Below are 22,036 nucleotides of genomic sequence, written 5' to 3'. Positions count from 1 at the left end.
AAGGCTATCTTTATTAAAATGAGTACAAGCACAAGACAACAAAAACCCCTAACGTTAGGTCATCCCACCTGTTTTGTTTTGAATCCTCTGTTTGGCTGATGGGTTGTCCTACCTCTCATTTGTGCGCAGGAAATAAAATCGGGTAAACCAAACAGTTTTTTGATAAGAGAAATGTGTACTTGCATGTGCTATTTTCATAGTAAAAGTAACTGAAGCTTCTTGCTGCTGTTGAAGAACAAGGTATTAAATGAAAACAAGTTTTATTCTCCATCAGACTACATGACTTTCTTCTTTCAGAAAGATTTTGTAGATTTGAATCTAACGTTCTCAAGCTGCATCCCAATTTAGTAATTCTGATTACGTGAATAGTTAGTATTGATGCTTCCAGCCTCCTTGTTCCTCTGTTACTGTGAAGAATGATCATCCATGCCAACCTCGAAGCTCATGGCAAGATCTTTTTTGTATTGTGTGACCAAAACTTGATTTACCTGTTTTGTCTTTCAGGCAGAAGTAAATCTAATATGGGTTGGACACCTCTTCACCTTGCTTGCTACTTTGGACATGCTGTTGTGGTGGAGGATTTGCTGAAGGTATATTTATACTTGCTTCTGTGTGTAAGGCAGAAAAATCTTTGTTATGTTAGAAGCAGTTAGTATTTATTCGGGTTCTTGTGATGGAAGAAAGGTGGCTTTGTAGAGAGGCAGAGTCGCTCCTACAGTTTATCTGCATGTAACATAGAGATAACCAATTGTTAAAACTAAGGAATGAAATAGTTGCAGTATTAAGATCAGCTGAGTTTACAAGGACCCAAAATGGTGACACTGGAAGACTGTATAGTAGTACACAGCTATTACTCTGAACAGTGTTTACAATTGTCAGTACTTAGCTAACTCATGGAGTATATGTGTTTGTGTAACCATCTGAATGTAAATATTAAAGACGTATAGTATATAGATATGCCCCCATGAAAGCTTCAGCCTTTTTCAAGCTTAGTGGATATCTGCATATAGTAAGCCAGCCTCTGATACTAGTAATGCAAATGCTTCAAGGGCCTGATCTAGCTTACTGTAGTACATAAAGTATATAATCTAGGCAATTTCACTTATTGAGTTGTAGGAAAGGCTAAAGTGTTTCAAATGTGAAAAAAATCTGTGTTATCTAATTGTGTGTTGTGTATAGAAGTAGGTCCAGAATTCTGTGCGGCGTAACCTGTATGTGTTTCTTTCCAGGCAGAGGCTAAGGTAGTTTGACTCATTATTTCTTTCTAACATCTTTGAAATAATGAACTGTGTGATGAACTTTGAAATGATGAACCTCTGTCATCAAAGCTGACCTATTTGTATCTTTATAGCCACATCTGCACTGCATTTGCAGTTGTTTCTGAGTTTATTTTTTTACCCTCAGCTCTCAGGGTAGGTTCAACCAACACTAACTATATTATACTCTATTCATGTTTGAAAGATTTTGCTGTAGATGGCAGAAACATGCTAAACAGACCCAGATACAAAGGTAGCTAATCTAAACTTGTATTTCACTCAGAATAAAGGCTACCAGCCATAATCATGACTCTAAAGCAGGAAACAAAATTGAGATTTCTTTGAGAAGTTCTTCTCTAGCCTACACACTTGTGCTCAGTAGATAATGCTGTTCTCAATCCAAGGGCTACTTAAAGCAAAACGTAAAGTTTTGTCACTTAATGCACTTATCAACACTTCCAGATTTGGATGAGTATATGTAACTGTGCTTTCTTCTTTCTGATAGGGCTCCTGAAAGGGTATTATTTAAAGAGTAAGTCGAATAGTAAAGCAGGCTGTACACCTCTGAAAGCTAGGCATATATAGGAGTGTCTGTGTACTTGTGCCTAGATTTTGTGCTCAAAGAGCAAGTGAATGAGGTATTATCAGAAACAGCTCTGGAACTAGAGTCAGGTTCATCAGTTAACTTTAGGCAGGCAGCAGTGACCTGGCTAAATTATGTGATCTAAACCTATGTGATAAAGGTAAATATGTCCTGCCCTCTTTCTGACCCTTTGAGAGGTTAGGTAAAGCAGTGTAGAAGAAATGCTTAAAGAAGGAAGGATAGGATTTCCTGGTTTCCTGGAACAGTGCCTGTGCATACTGGCAAGCAGTCTTCCTTTCAGATAAAAGGTATGGGATGGAGAAATTGTGTGACAAGAGGAAGGGAGGTTCAAGGCAAAGATTGTAGAAAAGAAAAGGGAGAAGGAAGGTTAAGTTTCAGATGGTACCATCTTAATGCTGACATGGAAGTTTTCACTTCAAGTTGAAGAGCAGCAATAGGTGCCTAGGGAGAACACCACTTGTTAAATCAGGAGCACCAGGAGGCTGATGCTACTGTGTGTACATCTATAGTAATATATGTATGCATGTTATACAGTACCACTGCAGTTCTTAAGTTTTTTGGTGGTGGTTTTTTCCCAACACCTGTCCCCCCCACCCACATCCCCTGCAAAAAACCCACACCCACAAAACCCAAAGCAAACAACCAAACCAACAACCCCCTGTGTTAAACTTGTTTTCCGTATACCTTCTTCTTAAAAGTGAGAGATATGCCTGGAAAAAATGCAGGAGGCTTTTCCTCTTTGAAGTAGTTTAGAGTGCTCGTTATGAATCTTCCATGCGTAGTTATCTTTGTTTCCAGGATGACTGTATTACAGTTCTGGTCCGATTTGCCATGAGGCCTACATTAGTGTTCTGTCCTCCCCTTCCCCCCAGTGAGAGGGAATAGCTATGTACTTCTTGTTGGAAGGACATTCAGATGTCTTTTGGTCTTGCTGTTTAGGCTGGTGCAGATGTGAATGTGCTGAATGACATGGGGGACACTCCACTCCATCGTGCAGCTTTCACAGGACGTAAGGTAAAGTATTTTGGCTTTGAAGCCTCAATCATAGAATTATTAAGGGAATACTAGCAATAAGATCACTTCAAAAAGATGTTTTTTACAGTATCTAAAAATGACTTATCTGTTTTGGTACAGTGCATTCAAAAGGACTAGGCATATTGCCTAGCCGGTATAACTGTCCAAAACAAAAACATGGTACAAATATCTTTTCTTGAAGATGGGAGATGACATCCATGTTTTTTTCTTGGTATACTTTGTCATATCTTTTTTAGCTTTTTGTTGATGAAGATTTTGCTGGCAGACAGAGAAAGAAACAGTAGTTGTCTTCCAATGTAACACTGTGCATCAGTTGTGTAACTGATGTTGCTTCTGTTCTGCTTCTGCTGTGTGTCAGAGAAAATGCTGAAGCATAGCACTACCTCTAGCTGCACATGCTAATTACCATGTGGAAACCAGTGTAAAGATCTCTCATCTACTACTAAACTGCAACAGATTCATTTGTGTTTGTGCATGGTATGTTTGACACAGTAAAAGGAGTAGGGATTGTTCCTTCTAACTGCATATTTACATAGAGAGAAACCACACTGTTTTAATCTTAGTGGCTTCTGGAGGGGAAAAAACTATAAATTAGGACACACTGGTCCATTTGCTGTCTGGAAGTGCTTTTTCTTCATAGAAAACTAGAACGAAAGAGCTTTTTATAGGCCTGTAATGTGAGACTAGTTTGATTGTTCCCCACATGCCACCATCATTCTCAAGCTAGTACTACCTCTACACGTAACCTCTTGGCCCTTCTAAAGGAGTTACTACTCAGTCTCTTATCAGAAGAGCCAATCGTACTGGTTTTATCTGTCAAATTCAGCATTCACACCAGGTACACCAGCTTTTAAATAGGAGTGGGTCTGTTCAGCTAGAACTAATCTCTTAGTTCCTTCAGCCTGACTGACATGAGAGAGAAGGTTGCAATTAGTCCCACTTCAATCTCTCTAAAACATCTCTTCCTGTTTTCATAAGGCAGCAGTGGTGAGAAGCTGTTCTACAGCTCATCTTACAGGATGTCAGTAGCTGGAAAGCCTGATTGTGGCCCTGCCATAACAGAGATAGATAAGCAGTATTTTTCAAATTGTTTTCCAGGAGGTGGTGATGTTACTCTTGCAGCATAATGCTGATACTTCTATTGTTAATGGGACTGGAGAGACTGCCAAAGAAGTTACTCATGATAAAGACATAAGGAATATGTTGGAAGGTAACTTTAACAGGTCATAGGCTGTTGTGGTTTGTTGTTTGTTTTTTTTTTAACACTTGTACATTCTAAAAGCTGATTTTTCTCCTGCAAGTTACAGAAGCTCAATTGAATTTTCTCTTTACATTTGGTCATTAGAAAGAAAAAAAGTCATAGTTTTTGGTTCTTGTCTGCAATACTGACAGGTCTTGGGTTTTCTTTTTTTCACAATATGTCTGCAAGAGACTTGGAGAGTTAAGTATGAATACCAATAGCATTATTCAAGTAACTATTTCAGTCCTGCTGGGGTAATCCTTGCTACAGTTTGAATGGTACATGGCAGTCAAAGCCTTAGCTCACAGGAAGAGGAAAAACTCACATCATTAAGTGACTTTGTGTCAACAAAATCTTAAAAAGAGCAAAATCCTGGGCAGTTTGCAAAGGTGACCCAGTTTTGGATCAAGTTTAGGACTTGCTATTGCAGTCTTAGAGGTTATGTCAAAAGGAAAAAAAAAAAGGTAAAAACCCTTCACCTTGCTTCCTTCATTGCCTCATAGGTATTGAAAGTGAGGGAGATGGTGTCCAAATACTTACATAGGCTCACTGCTCATAGTTTTGGAGAATTCAAGAACTGTGTTGCTTCCTGGTATTATGTGATACACCTAAATACTGCTGAAGCTCTGTGTCCAGTGCCACAGACTCTCTATGTGAAAAGTGATCTGTCTTCTGATTCTACATGCATGTGCACAGATAACAGTCCTTTCCGCTGCTCCTTTGTTGGATTGCTAGAGAAGAATAAAATTTATGTAGAATGATAGGAAGAGTAGAAGAGAAACTGAAAAGAACACAGGGAAGATCTGATGACAGTGTCACATAGTTCCCCTGTTTCCCTTTTACTAGGGAAACTAGGGAGTTTTTTACTAGAGAGTGGGGTTGGGTTGTTAAGTGTTTAAAAAAATAACATATACGTACGTGCATGTGTATACACACACATCTTGTCAAATATTACATTTTGAACATATTTTTGCTCGTGACACAGACTTTTCTGAATAAATATTCCATTTATACCTGTCCCAAATAAATAATACTGGAAACTCTTGTTGCTCTAGGCTTGTTTTGATACAGTTTCTTGAATGCTGTACTTTATATATACTTGCTACTTTATTGAGACTGACCTTAAATTTGGGGTGTTTTTTTTTAAATAGCAGTGGAAAGGACACAAGAAAGGAAACTGGAAGAAGAACTTTTAGGAGCAGCAAGAGAGGGGGAAACAGGGAAACTGACTGCCTTGGTAAGAACTCAAGTGCTTGTAATACTTTTGTGTCAAGTGGTTCAAACCATAATGCTAATGTAACAACATGTGACATCAGGCCTTGCATTTCAGATTGCTGTGACTTCAGAATATTAGAGCTATGCACCATGTTTTATGTTGGTAAGGTGCTGAACCCTCAAGGGTTTCCAAGCCTCCTTGTTGGAGGCTGCAAAACAATGGTTTTCAGCTTCTTTCCTGTTTCTAAATACTCTTCAGTTAGTTGTAAATAGCAGTGTAGTGGTTCTAGATCTACTAATGTAAGCTTGTTATGTTTTTGTGGATACCTTAATGTCATGGGTGCTTAGGTTTTCACTACAGTATGGCCTATTTTAAATCTTGAAAGTAAGCTTTTGTCATTAGCATCCATTGCAGCTGAAGTCTCTGTAGTTTTTAATGGACAGTCATCTACACAACACAATTTCATGCTAAGCAGGAATTGAAAACTGTATATGTGCGCACATGCACACTTGTAGTAATTCAAGCTGAAAAATACCATGGTGTAGCAAGGCTATCGGAGAAGCAAATCACAGAATTGAGACTGGAGGGTGCCTCTGGAGATGGACTAGTCCAACTGCTGTTTGCAGAGCAGAATCAATTAGAGCAGGTTGCCCAGGACCATATCCAGTTGGGTTTTGAAGCAGGGTCTCAATGTTTGAACTCAAGCTTTTGAGAGTCCTGAAGAGTTTCCTTGGAAGTAAGACATGCAGTATGGAACATTTTCTACCTAGTTAGCACCTTTGGTAATACCTTTTAAGACATCAAAGCAGTCTGAATCCTTCTACTTACTTCTAATGGAAAACACACAAATGAGATTTGTATGTTGAGAAATTTGACATTCTTTTCTGCCTAGAAGCCAGAGTGAACACCTATTCAAAATTTGTTATTTCCATCCTCTAAATTTATCTCTTCTAGTCTGAAGAGCCCTTGTCTTTCTAACTCCTTGCATGGAAACTGTTTTTAAATCTTTGGTCATCCTTGTAATTCATATTTATACTTTTGTACTATCCTCTTTTGAAATGGAGAGAGAACCAGAGCTGTATGCAGTACTTAAGATGTGGAAGAATAGTGCTTTAATACACTGGTGTGATTGTATTAATTACAATTAATACACTGATGTAAGTGATCTGTTCTTTATTCTGGTAATTGGTAATCTGTAACACTTGTTGCATTTGATATTACATGCCTGCTGACTAAGCCTTAAACTGATGTGGAAAAAATTAGAAAAAGTTGACTCCTCATAGAAAGCTGTCACTGAAGAACTGTGCTTTTTCTCATGTGGCATGTGCATGTAACTCATCCTGTAAACATTTTCATTTCTAAGTGATTTTTTTTTTTAATATTTAGTATCATTGAGCTTTGTATATGTGAGGACAGCTATATGTTGACTGTAAAATTTTTTGAAGTACTTAGCACATTTTTGACCCTGAGGCAGTTTTTAAGTCAAGTCATAACAAGTTTTTCTTGGAATCCTTTGGTGAGTACTTGGACCTGTGACCATTGAATTACAATTTTAAAACTCCTGCTGACTCTTGAGGAAGTCCAAAGAACTTTCTCTACTTACAGCTCTATGGTGTAAACCTCCTTGACTTTGCTACTCTTAGGTTAATACCTCTCTGGAGAATTTGTGTAGCTCTTCTGAATGGCCCTTTATCTTGAGAATTCCTCATACTTTGCCTACTGATTTTCAGGCCTTTCTGCTCCTACTGTATCTTTTTTAATCAGCAGACTATTATGCTCATGAAACTTTAGCTGCTTACATCTACTTTTATTGCGAGACCTAACACACCAGAATTTGTTCTCTACTGCCCTGCTTTTGGAACAGTGCCACTTACTTGCAAGATACCCTTTTATTGTTAATTCTCCTTTATCTTGATTTTTTTTTTTTAACCAAAAAAGACTATACTGCACATTGTAACACAATTGTCTGGAAGAGATAATTTAATGGTGCAGTTCCTCTAAACCTTCTAATCGGACTTCAGACCATTTTTTCTTCTTTTCCTGCATGCACTTTAACTGCTCCTTCTATTGAAGTTTCTTGAAGTGAAATGGTAGTGGTGGCTTTTGTGCTTCTCTTCTGTCAAGATTGTCACTAGATCACAGTGTGTTTTGCTACTAAAAGCTAGACCTTCAGTAACTGAATCTTAACCCAGGCTTTTTAGTCTACTTGAGGCAAAACCAGTGTGTTCTTCCTGAGAGTTCTCAAAAATGTACTGTACATTTACTGAAACAACTGGAGAGCTTTTTCTCAATGAATTGAGGCACGAAACTTTCTTCAGAATATTGCCTCGTAACAAGGTGTAAGCTGCTGAAATGACAGGCATGTGGCTTAAAAGGTGTGGAGGCAAGAAGTCAGCAGGCAGAGATAAGGCAGATGCTGGTTGGGAAGAGCTAAAACCTAGGAATCCTCAGGAACTCAAGTATTTGACCTCAGCATTAATGAGGTTATACTTCCACAAGCTGTGTCTTTTTGACTTGTGTTCTCTTTTCAGTTGAACTGTAAATAACAGCTGTTAGCAGTTTGTCCTTTATAGGACTATTTCTGAAGCAGATTTAAGGTGATTACTGTTGATGCTAACTTAAATTGCTGCAATGGGAATTCTGTTGTTATGGAGTAATTTCTCTAAAATAGCATATGGCTGATGCAGAAGGCTTAAACTGAGTTTCTCTAAAATCGTTGTCATGCACTTGTGACTCTAGTGTCCTAAGACTGATGAACAGTAACTTAGCCTTTCTGTTAAGGCAGTCCCATTTGGCTTGGAATCTTAACTATAATGGCTGATGTTGCATAGAATGGGTTGGGTTGGGAGGGACCTTTAAAGATCATCGAGTCCAACCCTCATGTACACATCAAATAGCCACATATTTGAGTAGAAGTGTAGTGGTATTTTAGGGTGGGTAGTAGTGTCATTCTTAATGACCATTCATCCAAGTAAAACTCAGGGGTTTTTTTTCCTCAGTTACATAGCTGCTCTAATCTTAGGTTCCCACAGTAGTTAGACTTCAGAATGCAGCAAAACAGTATAGCAGACTGCCTGTACTAGGAGGTTCTAAATGGCTTAGAATAGCTCTGTCACTGAGACTGGCAGGCCTGCCACCTTTCTGTACAAAGTTCTTACTCTCTGAAACAGGGTGGCCACACAAACTTGTTCTGGATTTAGCATTGACCTGTGCTAACTTTCAGACTGTGCTTGGGAGTCCTCTACGGAGAACAGTAGATTTTGACAGTAGAATCAGACAGGACCGTTCTAGTAATATAAATTACTGAACTGCAATGCTGGGGAACTCTATCTGGCAGTGTGCAACTGAGCAGGATAAATGTTTCCATGTTGTGTAGCAGAGGTGGAAGGGGTATAGCAAGCAAAAAACTGAGAAGTTCCTTACTGTAGTTAAACATCTTGCTTGATTGTTGTAGTCCTTGCCCTTCTCATAACACTTGCTACGTGACCTCTTTGTTGCCAGATCTACACTGAAGCATCCTAGTTAGGAACAGCTAACTTTCAAAAGAATGAACGTGGCATCTGGAAAGGGAGGAAAACTGATAAGTAAGCAAAACATTGTTTTTTCCAGTTGAACAAGCCCAAACCACCTGATATCAACTGTACAGATCAGATGGGGAACACACCATTGCATTGTGCAGCATACCGGGCCCATAAGCACTGTGCATTGAAACTTCTAAAAAATGGAGCAGATCCTAAAATAAGAAACAAAAATGGTGAGTACCAAATGAAAGTACATAAAGTGTTAAGAGGAGACAGAAATTTAACAGATTCTGTAAGCTATGTTACTTACCACTCAGTGTTCAGGGAAAATCTTATGGTGCTATACAAGCTTTGTATCACTAATAAAGGAAGCCCAACACTGACTAAATTGCAAGAGATTCAAGAACTGTAGCAAAATATTTATCATACATGCTTTTATTTTCCAAACTTACCCATTTCTAGAAAATCTACCTGCTGTCTGTCTTGACCATGAAATGTGCCTGGCTTTTGTTTTCTTGATGCTAAACACTGAACACAAGTAACAAAAAAATGATAAGATTGAAGATATGGCCCAGACAAAATAACTCTTCTGAAGAAGGCTTGTAATGAAAGCAAATGCAGGAAAACTTCACGCAGGTGTTATGCAAACTGTGTACTTGTCATCTGATTAAAACTGCCTCTATGTTGATATTTGCGAATGTTCTGAACTGGTTTATATAGCTGAAGAGCCAAAACCAAACTTAAATAAGAGCAAAGGCCTCTTTGTGGCTAGTAGGACTTTGAAGGACAGTTCAGTGCACTAAAGTTCAGAGCCTTTTTAGTGTTCTGCCCCTGAGGAGCTTATGTTACCCAACTCCAAGTAAACATAGATGCTTGTGGGACCAAACTTTAATGGGTAAACACAGTGCCAGATTATTTTTAAGTACAGTACATCAAGGTTTATTTGCATCAATTCTCACACCTTGTCTTGGTTACTAAACAGATCAGACGCCCCTTGATCTAGCCCAAGGTGCTGAAATGAAACTGATACTGGGAGGTAAAACTGGAAAGGTAGGAACTTTTTTATCCATTTAAAATGCCAAGGCTGTCTAGTTGAAGCTATTCCTACATGAGCTTTAAATTTCTATGCAGGTTATCAACAAACCCCTGAGACGATATGAAGGTCTCCTATGGAAGGTATGTCTTATTTCCTTGTCTAAAATACCTTAAGTTCTCTAAGTATGTCAGTAAGTCCTTTTCTGTACTTAAGTGAGAGTTGCTGAATGAGGGAACTTTTCAATAATACATTTGTTAAATGACTTGGCTTTAATCTAGTATATTGGATAAATTATAGGTGGGCTGGCTGGGTGGAGCAGTTACTAGATTCATGGCACTCTGATCTTAACCTCAGTCTCTAAAATCTCTCCATTTCTTGGTAATTTTTGTGGCAAAGCTTCACTGTGGTGAGGTTTCTTTCCTTGTCTGTGTGGTGGGCAAAATGTTTTGTTTTTTCTTTCCTGAATAGATGTCTTTTAATAATCTATGACTAATATTTTGCCACAAGTTCACCACCTTCTGGAAACTTTAAAACTTAGAGGGAAGATGTCAGTCAAATGGTTGTTCAAAGCTTGTTTTGCTCTGATATGCGAGTGAATCTTTTTCCCTTGTTAAAAAAAAAAAGCTTTCTCAATCTTCTACATGAATGCTTAATTTTTGTGTTCCTTAATGAAATCTTTGACGTTTTCTTCAGTTTAAATTTTCCTATGTATTCACACACAATTGTAATACAAGGAACTGTTTTTAAACTGGAACTATGTACTAAAGCTTGTGAAAGGTGAAATGTTGTAGTTGGATATCTTGATGTGTTTTGTTTATCATTTGATTTTATAAAGTAGAATTGTGTAGTAATCAACAACCCCTGTAATATTAAAAAATGCAGCATTTTAATATTTCAGTTCTTACTGAATAGCAGGCTCACCAAAACTTTTGTCATTAGGTATTTCCAAAAAAGAGAGTAGCACTGTAATTGTAAAGTAGTCTCAGGTTGCTGTGATCACCAAGATATGTAAAACCTAAAATGTTTTCCTAATGAGTGCCAGTTTTATGTAATAGCCTTCAAGCTATCAAACTTGCTGGGAATAGTAACTCTTCAGCTGTTAACCTTACCTGGTCTTTTTTATTGTGGTGGGGTTTTTTAATTCTTTTTTTTAGAGCTCACGATTTTTTGGTTGGAAACTCTACTGGATAGTTCTAGAACATGGAGTCCTTTCGTGGTATCGGAGACAGTAAGTTCTGTGTTTAAATTTCTGAAAAGCGATTTAAATAATTCCCATCTTCACTTTATTAAATCTCTTTTTTCTTTCAAAGAGCTGATGCAGTGAATAATGATCATCGTCAGGGATGCAAGCATCTAACACAAGCTGTCTGCACGGTAGGATGTGAAGTGACTTTAAGTACTGGTTTTTTTATGTGATGGTTTTCCATACCTAGACAGTGAAAACTTCAGCTAGATTGGTAAGCATGCTTTTGTTATAAAAAAGGGAAAAAGCTTGTGTTTTAGCAAGAAATGATGGTTCTTGTCAAGCAAAGGAGTCTTATATGTAAAGTGGCCATAAAGCTCCTTCCCTTCTTTGCAAAGTCTTGAAGATCTAAACAAACATAAGGCTTCCTAAAAGCATGCCTCTTCAGTTGTGCAAAACAAATGTTTGGAGCATGTGATACAGGATACAAAGCTCTAGTTCCTCCTGTAGCTGTCACTGGCTACTTGTGACTGATTGTGTAACTTAAGCTGATCTCAGTGGGAGAACTGATCAATTCTGAAGGTGACTTTTTGGAAAACTTCCTTAAATTTCATCATGCTTGTGCGAATCCCTTTTGGAAGGAGTGAACAGAGGAAAAACAGGCCAGGTGTCATTTATAATACACAGGAAGATGAAGTGTTTAAGGAAAATGCATTTAGGATAATTTCAATACTTTTTTCTTCTATAACTAACCTGCCCTAGTTCTATAGAATGGCACCACAAGTTCCGTTAAACTACAGTTATGTATGCTCTTACTATATGAAAAGTGACTCTTCCTTTTCTATATCTACAAATTCCTTAATATTGGTGATCCTGCACTGTTGCTGAGATTTTGTCTGAATCAAGTGGTACAAATATAAGCAAGCATAATGTTTTGACATAAAGAACCTCTGTATTCTCATTCATGATTGAAAAGTGCAAGACAGCACGCTTTGCAAAAATGTTCTGACCAAGCTTTTTGTAAACTATAGTTGTTTTGCGTCAAAACTAAGGTGAAAACTTCTGAGTTGAGTAATTATCTACCTTGCTTATTCTTAATTTTTTTATTACTGATTCATTACACTAATTTTCTGTTTTCTCCACATTGCTTAGGTAAAATCTACAGACAGCTGCTTCTTTTCTGTCAGATGTTTTGATGACACTGTTCATCGTTTCAAAATTCCTAAAAATAGCCTTCCCTCTCAAACTAGAGAGGTAATAATGACTCTCTTATCAAAGGCTTTAAAATGTAATAACTTCTGTAATGAATAATTTCCATACTACTTGCTGTGGATGCATTAGTAGTGGGTTCAGCATCAAATCATCGGGACTTGGTAACATAAGTGTAGATACTGAATCTTTTAGCATGACTGTATAGACTAAATAGCAAAAATGGACAGATTGTCCTTCTGTTATTTAAGATTAGTGCCACCTTGTTTTCCAGCTCTGTCCCTGTATTATGCCCTGTAGTCTAACTTCCTCTTTAACTTCTCCATGTGGTAAATTTCTATTGCAACTTCCTTCTGGTGCACTTTATTTCATAGTTCATTATCCTGAACAAAAGAATGTTTAATGGTACATTGTAGTCTCAGCCATTCTCCCAGATGACCTAATAAGTTATACATTCTTAAAATGTGGGTCTGAAACAAGAGAATAACTTTTTTTTGTTTTAGGGCTATTTGTAGTGTAGTTACTATTGTACTTCTATAGGTGTACTAAGGAGAGATTAAGTAGGGGTAGAGGCATCTGGAGTACTGTGTCCAGTTCTGGGCTCCCCACTATGAGAGAGATGCAAACATACTGAAGAGAGCTCAACAAAGAGCCAGTAAGATGATTAAAGGGACCAGAGCATCTCTCATACTAGCCTCGAGAAGAGAAGGCTCAGGGAGATCTTGTTAATGTATATAAAATACTTGAAGGGAGGGTGCAAGGAGGGACGGAGCCAGGCTCTTTTCAGTGGTGCTTGGTGACAGGACCAGAAGCAATGGGCACAAACTAAAACACAGGAGGTTCCCTCTGAACATAAGAAAAAATGTGAGGGTGACTGAGCACGGGTTGCCCAGAGAGGTTGTGAAGTCTCCATCCTTGGAGATACTCAAAAGCCATCTGGATGTGGTCCTGGGCAACCAGCTCGAGGTGGCCCTGCTTGAGCAGCGGGGGGTTGGACAAAATGACCTCCAGAGGTCCCTGCCAACCTCAGTCACTCTGTGATTCAATGAACAGGAAAAGAATCTACCTCTTAATTATGATAGTGCTTGAGGTTTTGTACGCAGTTTGTCATTCATAAGAAGGCAGGCTTTGTCACAGGGGACCTTGCTGTCTGAACAGAAACTCAAAGATGCAAAATATATTCCCTACAGTCTTTTCTTAACTGATGTGACTTTTTTTATGTGACCTTGGATAGACTGAGGGGTGGGTTTACATTTGTGCTTAAAATTTAATCAATTAAGTCCGTGGCACTCTGACCACAGAGTATGTTATCTTCAATACATGCTACAATTTTTAACAATCTATCTTCTGCTTATTAAGGTGTCTCATTTTACTATTGAATGTCTTATTCACATCAATAGAAAATTTTAATTTGTTCTTTTGCATGTATGCTGTTACTTTCTGGTGATAACCTTTGAAATGTGTATTAAGTCTGTTTTTTTCCATTCAGAGCTGGCTGGAAGCAATAGAAGACCACTCTGCATATAGCACTCATTACTGCACACAGGAACAGTTGAGTAGTGATGATGAGGAAGGTGATACAGTATCTGTTACAGACCTACAAGATACTCTGAAAGTATGTGCTGAGTACTTATTTGGCTCATGCATCTGGGCAGGTGCAGATTAGTGCTGTTTTATGTGGAAATACTTTAGTGTACTTCAGCTAAAAGTAATGATTCTTTTGTCCCATGGATGCATAAATGCTGCTTGTATTTGCACTGCTTACTGTCATGTATTCCTGTTTGGACTGCATGCATAAAATGGCGTGTTTATCATAGCTACAGCGTTGTGTTTTTCAGTTTTACAAGCACTACTGCAAGGTAGAAAGTTCCTTGAGACTTTTCAGCCAGGAGAGGGAGCCTTGTGTACTGTACTTGGTGACACCAAGACTGGAGGATTACAAAGCTGACGTTAAGTGAGCTCTTCTTCTATAACACAGGCAATGAAATGGCTTAGAAATCATCCTTTAACACCTCAGGTCACATTAGATGTGTTATACAGTGATTGTTCAGACCTGCAATGAAGATGAGTCTTCCTTGATAATTCTAGCTTTCAGCCTGTGATTCTTGCTTTTTTGCTGTACGTATATTTCTAAAACCTTTTACTTTAAGGGAAGGTTGATGCTGCAATGCAAAAATCTTCATGTGACTGAACTCCAAGTGGCTGGTACCTTTTGGTACAAGAACTCAAAGTAGCTAATGGCAGAACAGAGATGGGAGGGTAACTGGTGCTGGCAGTTCCCAGCAGCCTACAGAGGAAGATGGTATTATCTAACAGATAACTCTCCAAGTTCAAATGCAGGCTTGGAATATGATCTTGGGGTGGGTTCCTGCATGTTGCTGTACTTGCCGTATATCAGTTAACCCTATGCATTTGCTTATTTTGGCCTTAGGTTTGTCAAAGGACAAGCAACGGCTCTTCCTGGGTTTTCAAACTTTTCTATTAAAAAGGGGGGGGGAAATGCAAAAGTGGTACATACAGTATAGCTTTGGGGCTTGGTTTGCTATGCTAATTTAAACAAAAGCGGGTCAGCAATATAATGTGCATAAATCTTCTGTTTGTTTGTGTGTCTTTTGAAGGTACTTCAAGTAATTTCTTTCAGTTTTAATGTATCCGTCTCTGTCACTGGGAATCTTGGTTAAGATTTAATGCTCTCCAAATTTAAAAGTTTCAGTATAGTTAAGAGAATAAACATATACTTTCTGTAGAACAAGGCACTTCTGAACTAGCTATACTTACTGTCTTTCAGAAAGCACAAGCATGCCAACAAAGACTCAGTAAAGAGATTTCAGACTTCCTTGCAATGGTTAAATCTTTGGATGCTACAAAAGGTAAAACTTATCCTTCTAAAATGCAGTTTGTTACCAGGCAACTAATTTTTTTGTTTTAAGCAGCACGTGCTTTCATTTCACTGAAATGAAATTTTCAGCAGCTTGAAAGTACAGGACCATTTTCCTCATTGGAAAAAATTTAAATAAAGTAACATTATAGTAATTGCTAAGAAATGAGATTTCAGGTTTGGAAAAACAACTAATAGGTACATTGATTGAAAGAAATCTTATTAGCGGTTGTAAGTGTAGTGAAACTGCCTTTAGATATTGTGCTTACTGAGCAGTATCGTAGGAAAATAAGGTAGGGGTTCACTTTCAAGGTTTTGAAAAATGTGTAGTTGGTAGCTTATTGCAGAGCATAAGTGTGCCCTGACAGCTACAAAGAGCTAGTTATCTTACTCTAGCTTTCCTCTCAAAAAACTTCTCTTGTAGTGAGTGGAAACACAATGAAAGCTGAGGCATGATAAACAGGATGTGAAGTGAAATCACAAAACTATATAGGGAACTAGAGGCATGGCGTGGTGGGATATATTCCACAGACTTCTGCCATGAGTTTTATGCCAGATTTGAACTTCTCAGGCTTCATTTCAAATAATAACTCTTAAATTAACATGTACCTGGATTTTTGTATCATAATTGCCAAAAAATAGCATAGGCATCAAGCTGTTAGAGGTTAGAACTTGTTTCATTTAATGCTGTAAACATGTACAGAAGTTGCTCATGTATTAAACACACAAAGGACTTACAGAACATCTAAATGCTGCTGCTTTGAACCTGAGTCCTAGTTACATATTGTGACTAAAATTTATGAAGCTCAAATTAGAGAACAAGTTGTTTATCTGTACAAATCTGTAGTCTGTAATACAATAGCAGTTTTGGGAGGAAAAGCGTTCTTCATCTTCCATCCCTGTGCCTTCCCAAAAGGAGTCTAAAATACAGCTTTTTCTCCATATGCTACTGGGGTAAGTTACTGCGTGATGTTAACCTATCTTGCACTAACTGAATTTTTACTGAATTTTTATTTTGCAAAGAAAAGTAAGGTCTCAGAATACATATGAGCGTTTTCTTGGGAAGCCTTTGTAATTAGTAATACAATAAAACTGAATTCTGCAAAAAATGCAGTTTGAAAACTAGTATGAGGTGGATAAATTCCCTCTGGTATATGTCGGGACAGTTTCTCTGACCCCATATTGCTGACCTGAAGAACCAGTGAGGACATTCACTTTTTTTTTTAAATACACAGCTTGAGTAACCAAAACCCATAGTAAAGCAAAACCAGATACTATCTCTTTCCTAGAAACTGCTAGTCTTGGCCAATAGCAGTAATAAGTTCCTATTTTCCTCCCAATGAATGTTTGTAACTTGATGGGTCAGTGAACTGTTTCCAGGCTCATGTGTAACCTCTGTAGGTCTTGACAGAGAAAACTGCTGCAGCTCTCCCAGTTCTCACATTGGGTTGATGTGGTATCTTTAAAGTATTTGAGTCCTCTGGCTCCAAAAGAATGCAAATTTCTGAGTTAAAAGTCCTTCCATGTGGAACTTCTCCTAAAAGGTTTTGAGTAATATAAAAATGGCTGTCTTGGGACCTGATATTTGAAATTCTCTCCCTAACTGTTTCCACGTGCTATGCTAAATCCAGGTATCTTTGAGATTTATGCACATTATTTATTACATATAAAGATGTCTCCTGCTCCTGCACTCAGTGTGCTGCCCCTCCTTCTAGAGGCACTAGCTGTTCTTGATAGCTGCTGTAAGTAGAGATTCCTGATTCCAGTCAGTAGTGAGCTTTGATATCAAAGACAACAATTAGTGTGTGGATATGTACTGTATCTTGTCCTGCACAAGCAGTATAAGTTGCAAAATAAATTCAAGAACTGTCACTGCCGGACCTCTTAATCTTTATTGGTGTGACATCAACTTGAAGCACCTGTGTAACTAAATGGTGTCAACTGATCCTGGTGTCTGCGGTCACTAAATGAACACTTATTTTAATTGCATCAGGTATGCTTCCTGAGAGACTGGCTTGCTTGACTTCTGAGGAATTGCAGCCCATCACAATACTTCAAAGATGAACTCAAACATTAAATAATTTCTACCAGCTGATTGGGTTATCGTGTTTTCCTGCTGGTTCTAGACATGTAGCCCCTTCTATAAATGGTCATACAAGTCAGGATGTGATGTGGCATTGCTCTGCAAGCTGTACTACATATCTAGAAGATGAGTCTGTGAAAATAAATCTCCTTCCCCTTTTATTGATCAGTGTCTTTGTAACTCCCCATCTATTTTTCAAACCTAAATCTCCAGCTGCACTGTGGTAAGCTTTTTTCTCTTCTAATACCACAACAGAAGGCAAAAAAAGCTACATTTCTCACTTTAACTTATATTAAACCAGTGCAGTATCCTTTATATTTGAATTGTCACCTGGCAACTCAGGCTTTTAAATCTAGAAGGTGGTTAAAAGGAGATAGTTGCTAGTCACTGTTCCAGTATCTTGCTGCCATAGCATACTACCTCTGCTTTCTAAGCCATGCTGAAAGAGGAACTCAATCCATTCATGTGCCCATGTGCCACTTAGACCAGTACTAGGGAAAGGATGCAAAAGAACGAACTTAGGTTCCCTGTGTGCTACTTTTTGCTTGCCCTTTCCTCACACAGATCTTGCAGTGCACCAGCTGTTCTGTAGAATGTGAATGATATGTCTGCATTACTTGGAGAAAAATATAATTAAAAGAATGCTGTACTTCACAATGTCCCCCTAATGCTACTAATCTTTTGTGCTTTCAGGAATATCTTCTCCTCTCCTGCAAAAAGTTGATGTTGTCTCTGAAGTATCCCAGGAAACATGTGAGGCCCTGGCTGACTGCCTCAACCTATTTACAAAGCAAGAAGGGGTATGTATTATGCTGCGTGGGCCTATAAAGGGTCTGAATAGCTTAGTATATTTTGCTAGTTCCCTGCTTACCTGTTACAAAAATAAATACACACACCCACAGAACTTCATATTGTTGGTAAGCTGTCCTTTTGCACACTGAATGTCTAATGAAAACTCATGCCTCTAAGAGAAAGAGTAGCTAAGTTGCTCTATGAAAGGATATCTTAATATTTGAGTGTTCAGAAGAGACACAGATTTTGTTTACAAACTGCTGCTTGTAATGTTCAAAGTAAATGCTTGAATTCAATAAAGCAGTTGCTTTGCTGATTTGAAGGTTAAAATACTGAGAAAAATCTTTTTTTTTTTTTTTTTTGTACTGGCTAACTGAAGTGTTGAACAATATTGTTTCTGAATTTGTTTTTCAGACCATGTGCTTAGTGGGTGTGTGAATGCTATCTATTGAACTTCTGGCTTTCCCAGTGACAAGTATCTTGCATGGTGTTAAAACGTAATGCAAATGCTTCAATTTGGCAATGTATGTTAAACTCATTAATTCCTGGGGTAGGAGATCTGGTATTTTTCTCCCCTCCCTAGTACCATGGAATAAACTTGTCTTCCTGTATTGCAGTAACAGTAATCCCTCAGTTAGGCTTTTGTCGTCATCAGTAATCTGTGTTTCAAAATGAGGTTTGTGTTGGTGCTGTTAGTCTTCCAGTTATTTAACAGTGAGCTGCAAACACTGGCTCCATTGTCTAGGTTTGGTTTAAGATTTTTTTTTTTTCCATTCCTTTCCAAGCCTTTTTGTCTCCAGTCACAAGTTTTCTACACTTACTTGAGTCAAGCTCTAGCAGAGTGGAACAAGCATTGCATTTTTACATTGAGTTTTTTCTTTAAGAAAATCTAATATTAAAGTTGCCAGTTCCATTTGTGGATGAGGGGGAAATTGTTACAACAGTGGGTGTATAGTGTTAGTTAGTAGTCCTTAATTGTGTTGGCATGTTGCTTCAAGCCAGACTAAAATAGCTTTCCAGAGTTGAGTATGGCAAAACATATGGTGAAATTGTAATTTCACCTTACTTGAACTTGAACAGTCTCAGTAGGTGTTATAGAGGCCTTATTTTAATCTGGAAGCACATAGATTTGGGCACAGAGGGATAGGCTGAGGTGTGAACTTGAATTTCCACCATAGCTAGTGAAATCAGTTGGTCATGACAGGGAGAAGATGTGATCCTGGAAAGTTCTGTGTCTTGGTATTTTTAGACTTCAAACTACTGCAATTGCAGAATGTAATGCAGGCTTTCAAAGATGCCATAAGCTCATAAGGGAAATTACAGCAGCAATCTATTCCTAAGACTTGAACCTTTCCAAAAAGTTACGTTCCTTGAGCATTACTCTTCTTAAACCCACAGCATTTGGTTTTGTTGTCTTTTATGACAGGGCCCTGTTCTTTGCCATTTAGTGTTGATTTCTAGACTGTAGTTCTGTTGGCATTGCAAAAGCAATGTATCGGGTTCTGCATTAGCAATTGATGGGACCCCCATTAAATGTCTTAATATTCCTTCCAAGTATCTTGAACAGTAAAGCATAACTCTAAAGTGTCAAACTCTGATATAAAAACACTTGTCTAAAATAATCTAAAAACTGATCTTTTCTAGCGTTTGTTTTTCTTCTGATCGTGATCTCAATAATGAAGTTAAGGCTTCGGTGTTGTAAATGTTTGGGAACAGCTGCCATGAATGCTCTGCTCTGGCAATAATTGGCTGCTGTTAACCTAAAACTGCCAAACATCCTTCCTGAAGGTAAACTTGACAACTCTTGTTTAAAAGCTGCTTTCCTGCCTGTCCTCTTGTCTCCAGGCGTCTTTTGTTGTCAACTGGACTGTTTGACTGCAGTTTGTCTTACGGGGATGCCCCATAGGACTTCCTTTGCGTAGAGAGGAATTAATTGCTTCACACTACTTCTCAGCCGTATTGTGCATTTCCCGTGAAATCTGGTTCTTGCTAGAACAAACGTTTTCTTGAGCTTGGTACCTTTTTATCTTGCCTTTTTAAGGAGAATTCTTTTCCCCTCTAACTTAAATTGCCAGCATACCAGAAGCCACTGCTTGACTTAACGAGGTGGTGCTGCTAACTTCAGTAAGGATAACTACAGTGAACGCACACTCTTTGCCTTTTAGAGAAGACGTTTTGTTTAGTATTGCCCACCTCTGCGCTGTGTAAATTGTAGCATAATTATGCAATATGCAAATGAAACTACCAATACAGCACTAAAGAAAAAAAAAAGGTACAAAGGTTCAACTCTTCCACTTGCGTTAGGAATGGTGCAGGAGCGCGATCTCCAAACGCTCCATCTGTCTGCTGCTCCCCCCCCACCAAGCGCGGCGTCTCCGCCGGTGCCGCCGTGCAGGGCTCGGCGTGCGCATTGTCGGTGGTGGCGGCGGCGGTTCCGAGCGGCTGCAGGAGAGCGCGGCCGAGTTCCTCGCCCGGCGGGCGGGGGCCGTGGCCGTGGCCGCTCGCTCCGGGGGGGGTGGTGCGGCCCGCTGCGGTGCCGGCTCCGGGAGGAGGGAGCCCCGCAGCACCGTGCCGCCCGTGCCGGGGAACGCGTGACCTCACTGCTCCGCACGGCGGGAGCTGCGGTGACGACATAGAGGGGAGCGGCGGGTGGGGGAGCTTCCAAAATAACCCACTGCGGCGGGAGCTCCGTGCGGGGCGGCCCCGGCGGTCTCTGGGACCCGCGTACCCTGCGGCGGGGCCGGGCCGCGCCGCCCCGCACCGCTCCGCGCCCGCCCTGTGGGGAGCCGCGGCCCCGCTCCGCCCGTGAGCGGTGAGCCCGCGCCCCTGCCCCGGCGGCGGGGCGAGGGCGGGGCCGGGGCGGGGGCGCTCAGCGTCTCAGGCCATTTTTAGCCGGGCTGGGAGCCGGCAGCCGCCCCGCTGTTTCGGGTCGGTTTCCTCCGCCCGCGCTCGGCGGGACCTCGCTGGCCCTGGCGGTGCGCGCCGCCGGGGCGCGGAGCAGCGCGCGGGCTGCGCGGGGCGGGCGCCACTCCCCTGCCCTGCCCTGCGCTGCGCTGCGCCGGGGCATCCGCCCGCGTCCGCGGCGTGGTGCAAGGTGAAGGGGCCGCCCGCTGCGCGGCCCGGCCCGGCCCGGCAGGTGCTGCTGCTGCCGCTGCTGCCGCCGCTGCCGCTGCTGCAACCCGGGGCGGCTTCGCCGGCCGGGCGGGGCGAGGTCTCGGAGCGGCTCCCTTCCCGAAATCGGTTTGGCGGTATGTAGTGTGCGCGTGACGGGTTGGTTTTGGGTTTTTTCCTTTCTTGACATTGGGATGAGCTCTTCAGTGTCAAGCGGAGAAGGTAGAGATGAGCGCAGATACTTCTTGCCGAGCAATTAAAATATGTGAGGGAGAAACGAAGATAATTTGATTGCTTTAATCTGAGCGTTCATTGAGGCGTTTGTGTCGGAGCTGGTGCAACTTGAAACGTTTTCTGCAGTGACTTTGGCATAAGGTTAGTAAGTATTGTTTCAAAGCAGGACTTCCCTTGTACTATTTCTGGCAGATAGCAGAATCTGCATTCCAAAAGCAGTTTGATTCTAGTATTTTTATATTCTAAGGTATTTTTATATAGCTGTAGGAAAAATTTAACTTAAGGTTCTTTGCACGCTATTATCTCTGCTAGGTTTTCTGGGTGAGTGTAAAATTTATCTCCAGTACTTGAGCTGCATGCGCTGAAGCTGTATAAAACTGATAGGAAAGGTATGCTTTAAATAAATCAGCTTTATTCTTTTTTAAGCTTGCTTCTTTCTTAACTAGTGCGAGGTAAAGTGTGCCGATGAGTATCTTGACTCTCCAAAGTTTGACTTTCACCATCAAAGGTTATATTTAACAGTAAATTAAGAGCTTGTATTGCATGAGTTTAGAACAAATAGCAGTTGTAAGCTGACTTCGTTTGTAGTCTGTTTGTGGCTTTGATCTTCCTTTGTAGGTGCTGTCATTATTTCTAGT

The 22,036-nt window shown here is 39.9% G+C and overlaps 1 protein-coding gene across 5 annotated transcripts in view; it reads left to right on the top strand.

Moving 5' to 3' along the window:
• OSBPL1A (oxysterol binding protein like 1A) overlaps positions 1-22,036 on the top strand; it is a 91,007-nt gene that overhangs the window by 9,666 nt on the left and 59,305 nt on the right. For 4 of the 5 annotated variants that reach the window (XM_052787409.1, XM_052787407.1, XM_052787408.1 and 1 more), the window contains 13 exons: positions 505-590; positions 2,800-2,874; positions 3,994-4,105; positions 5,287-5,372; positions 8,961-9,105; positions 9,855-9,922; positions 10,004-10,048; positions 11,063-11,136; positions 11,219-11,282; positions 12,244-12,345; positions 13,790-13,915; positions 15,089-15,170; positions 17,955-18,061. In XM_052787409.1, the coding sequence (XP_052643369.1) occupies positions 505-590; positions 2,800-2,874; positions 3,994-4,105; positions 5,287-5,372; positions 8,961-9,105; positions 9,855-9,922; positions 10,004-10,048; positions 11,063-11,136; positions 11,219-11,282; positions 12,244-12,345; positions 13,790-13,915; positions 15,089-15,170; positions 17,955-18,061 (1,172 nt within the window). Of the gene's footprint in view, positions 1-504; positions 591-2,799; positions 2,875-3,993; positions 4,106-5,286; positions 5,373-8,960; positions 9,106-9,854; positions 9,923-10,003; positions 10,049-11,062; positions 11,137-11,218; positions 11,283-12,243; positions 12,346-13,789; positions 13,916-15,088; positions 15,171-17,954; positions 18,062-22,036 lie in introns of those variants that run through there. The other variant, XM_052787411.1, reaches the window with a different exon arrangement.

Source organism: Harpia harpyja, chromosome 5 (assembly GCF_026419915.1).
Source record: "Harpia harpyja isolate bHarHar1 chromosome 5, bHarHar1 primary haplotype, whole genome shotgun sequence".
Taxonomy (NCBI): domain Eukaryota; kingdom Metazoa; phylum Chordata; class Aves; order Accipitriformes; family Accipitridae; genus Harpia; species Harpia harpyja.
Note: the sequence above shows the minus strand (reverse complement) of the source record. Positions and strands in the feature narration are given on the sequence as shown.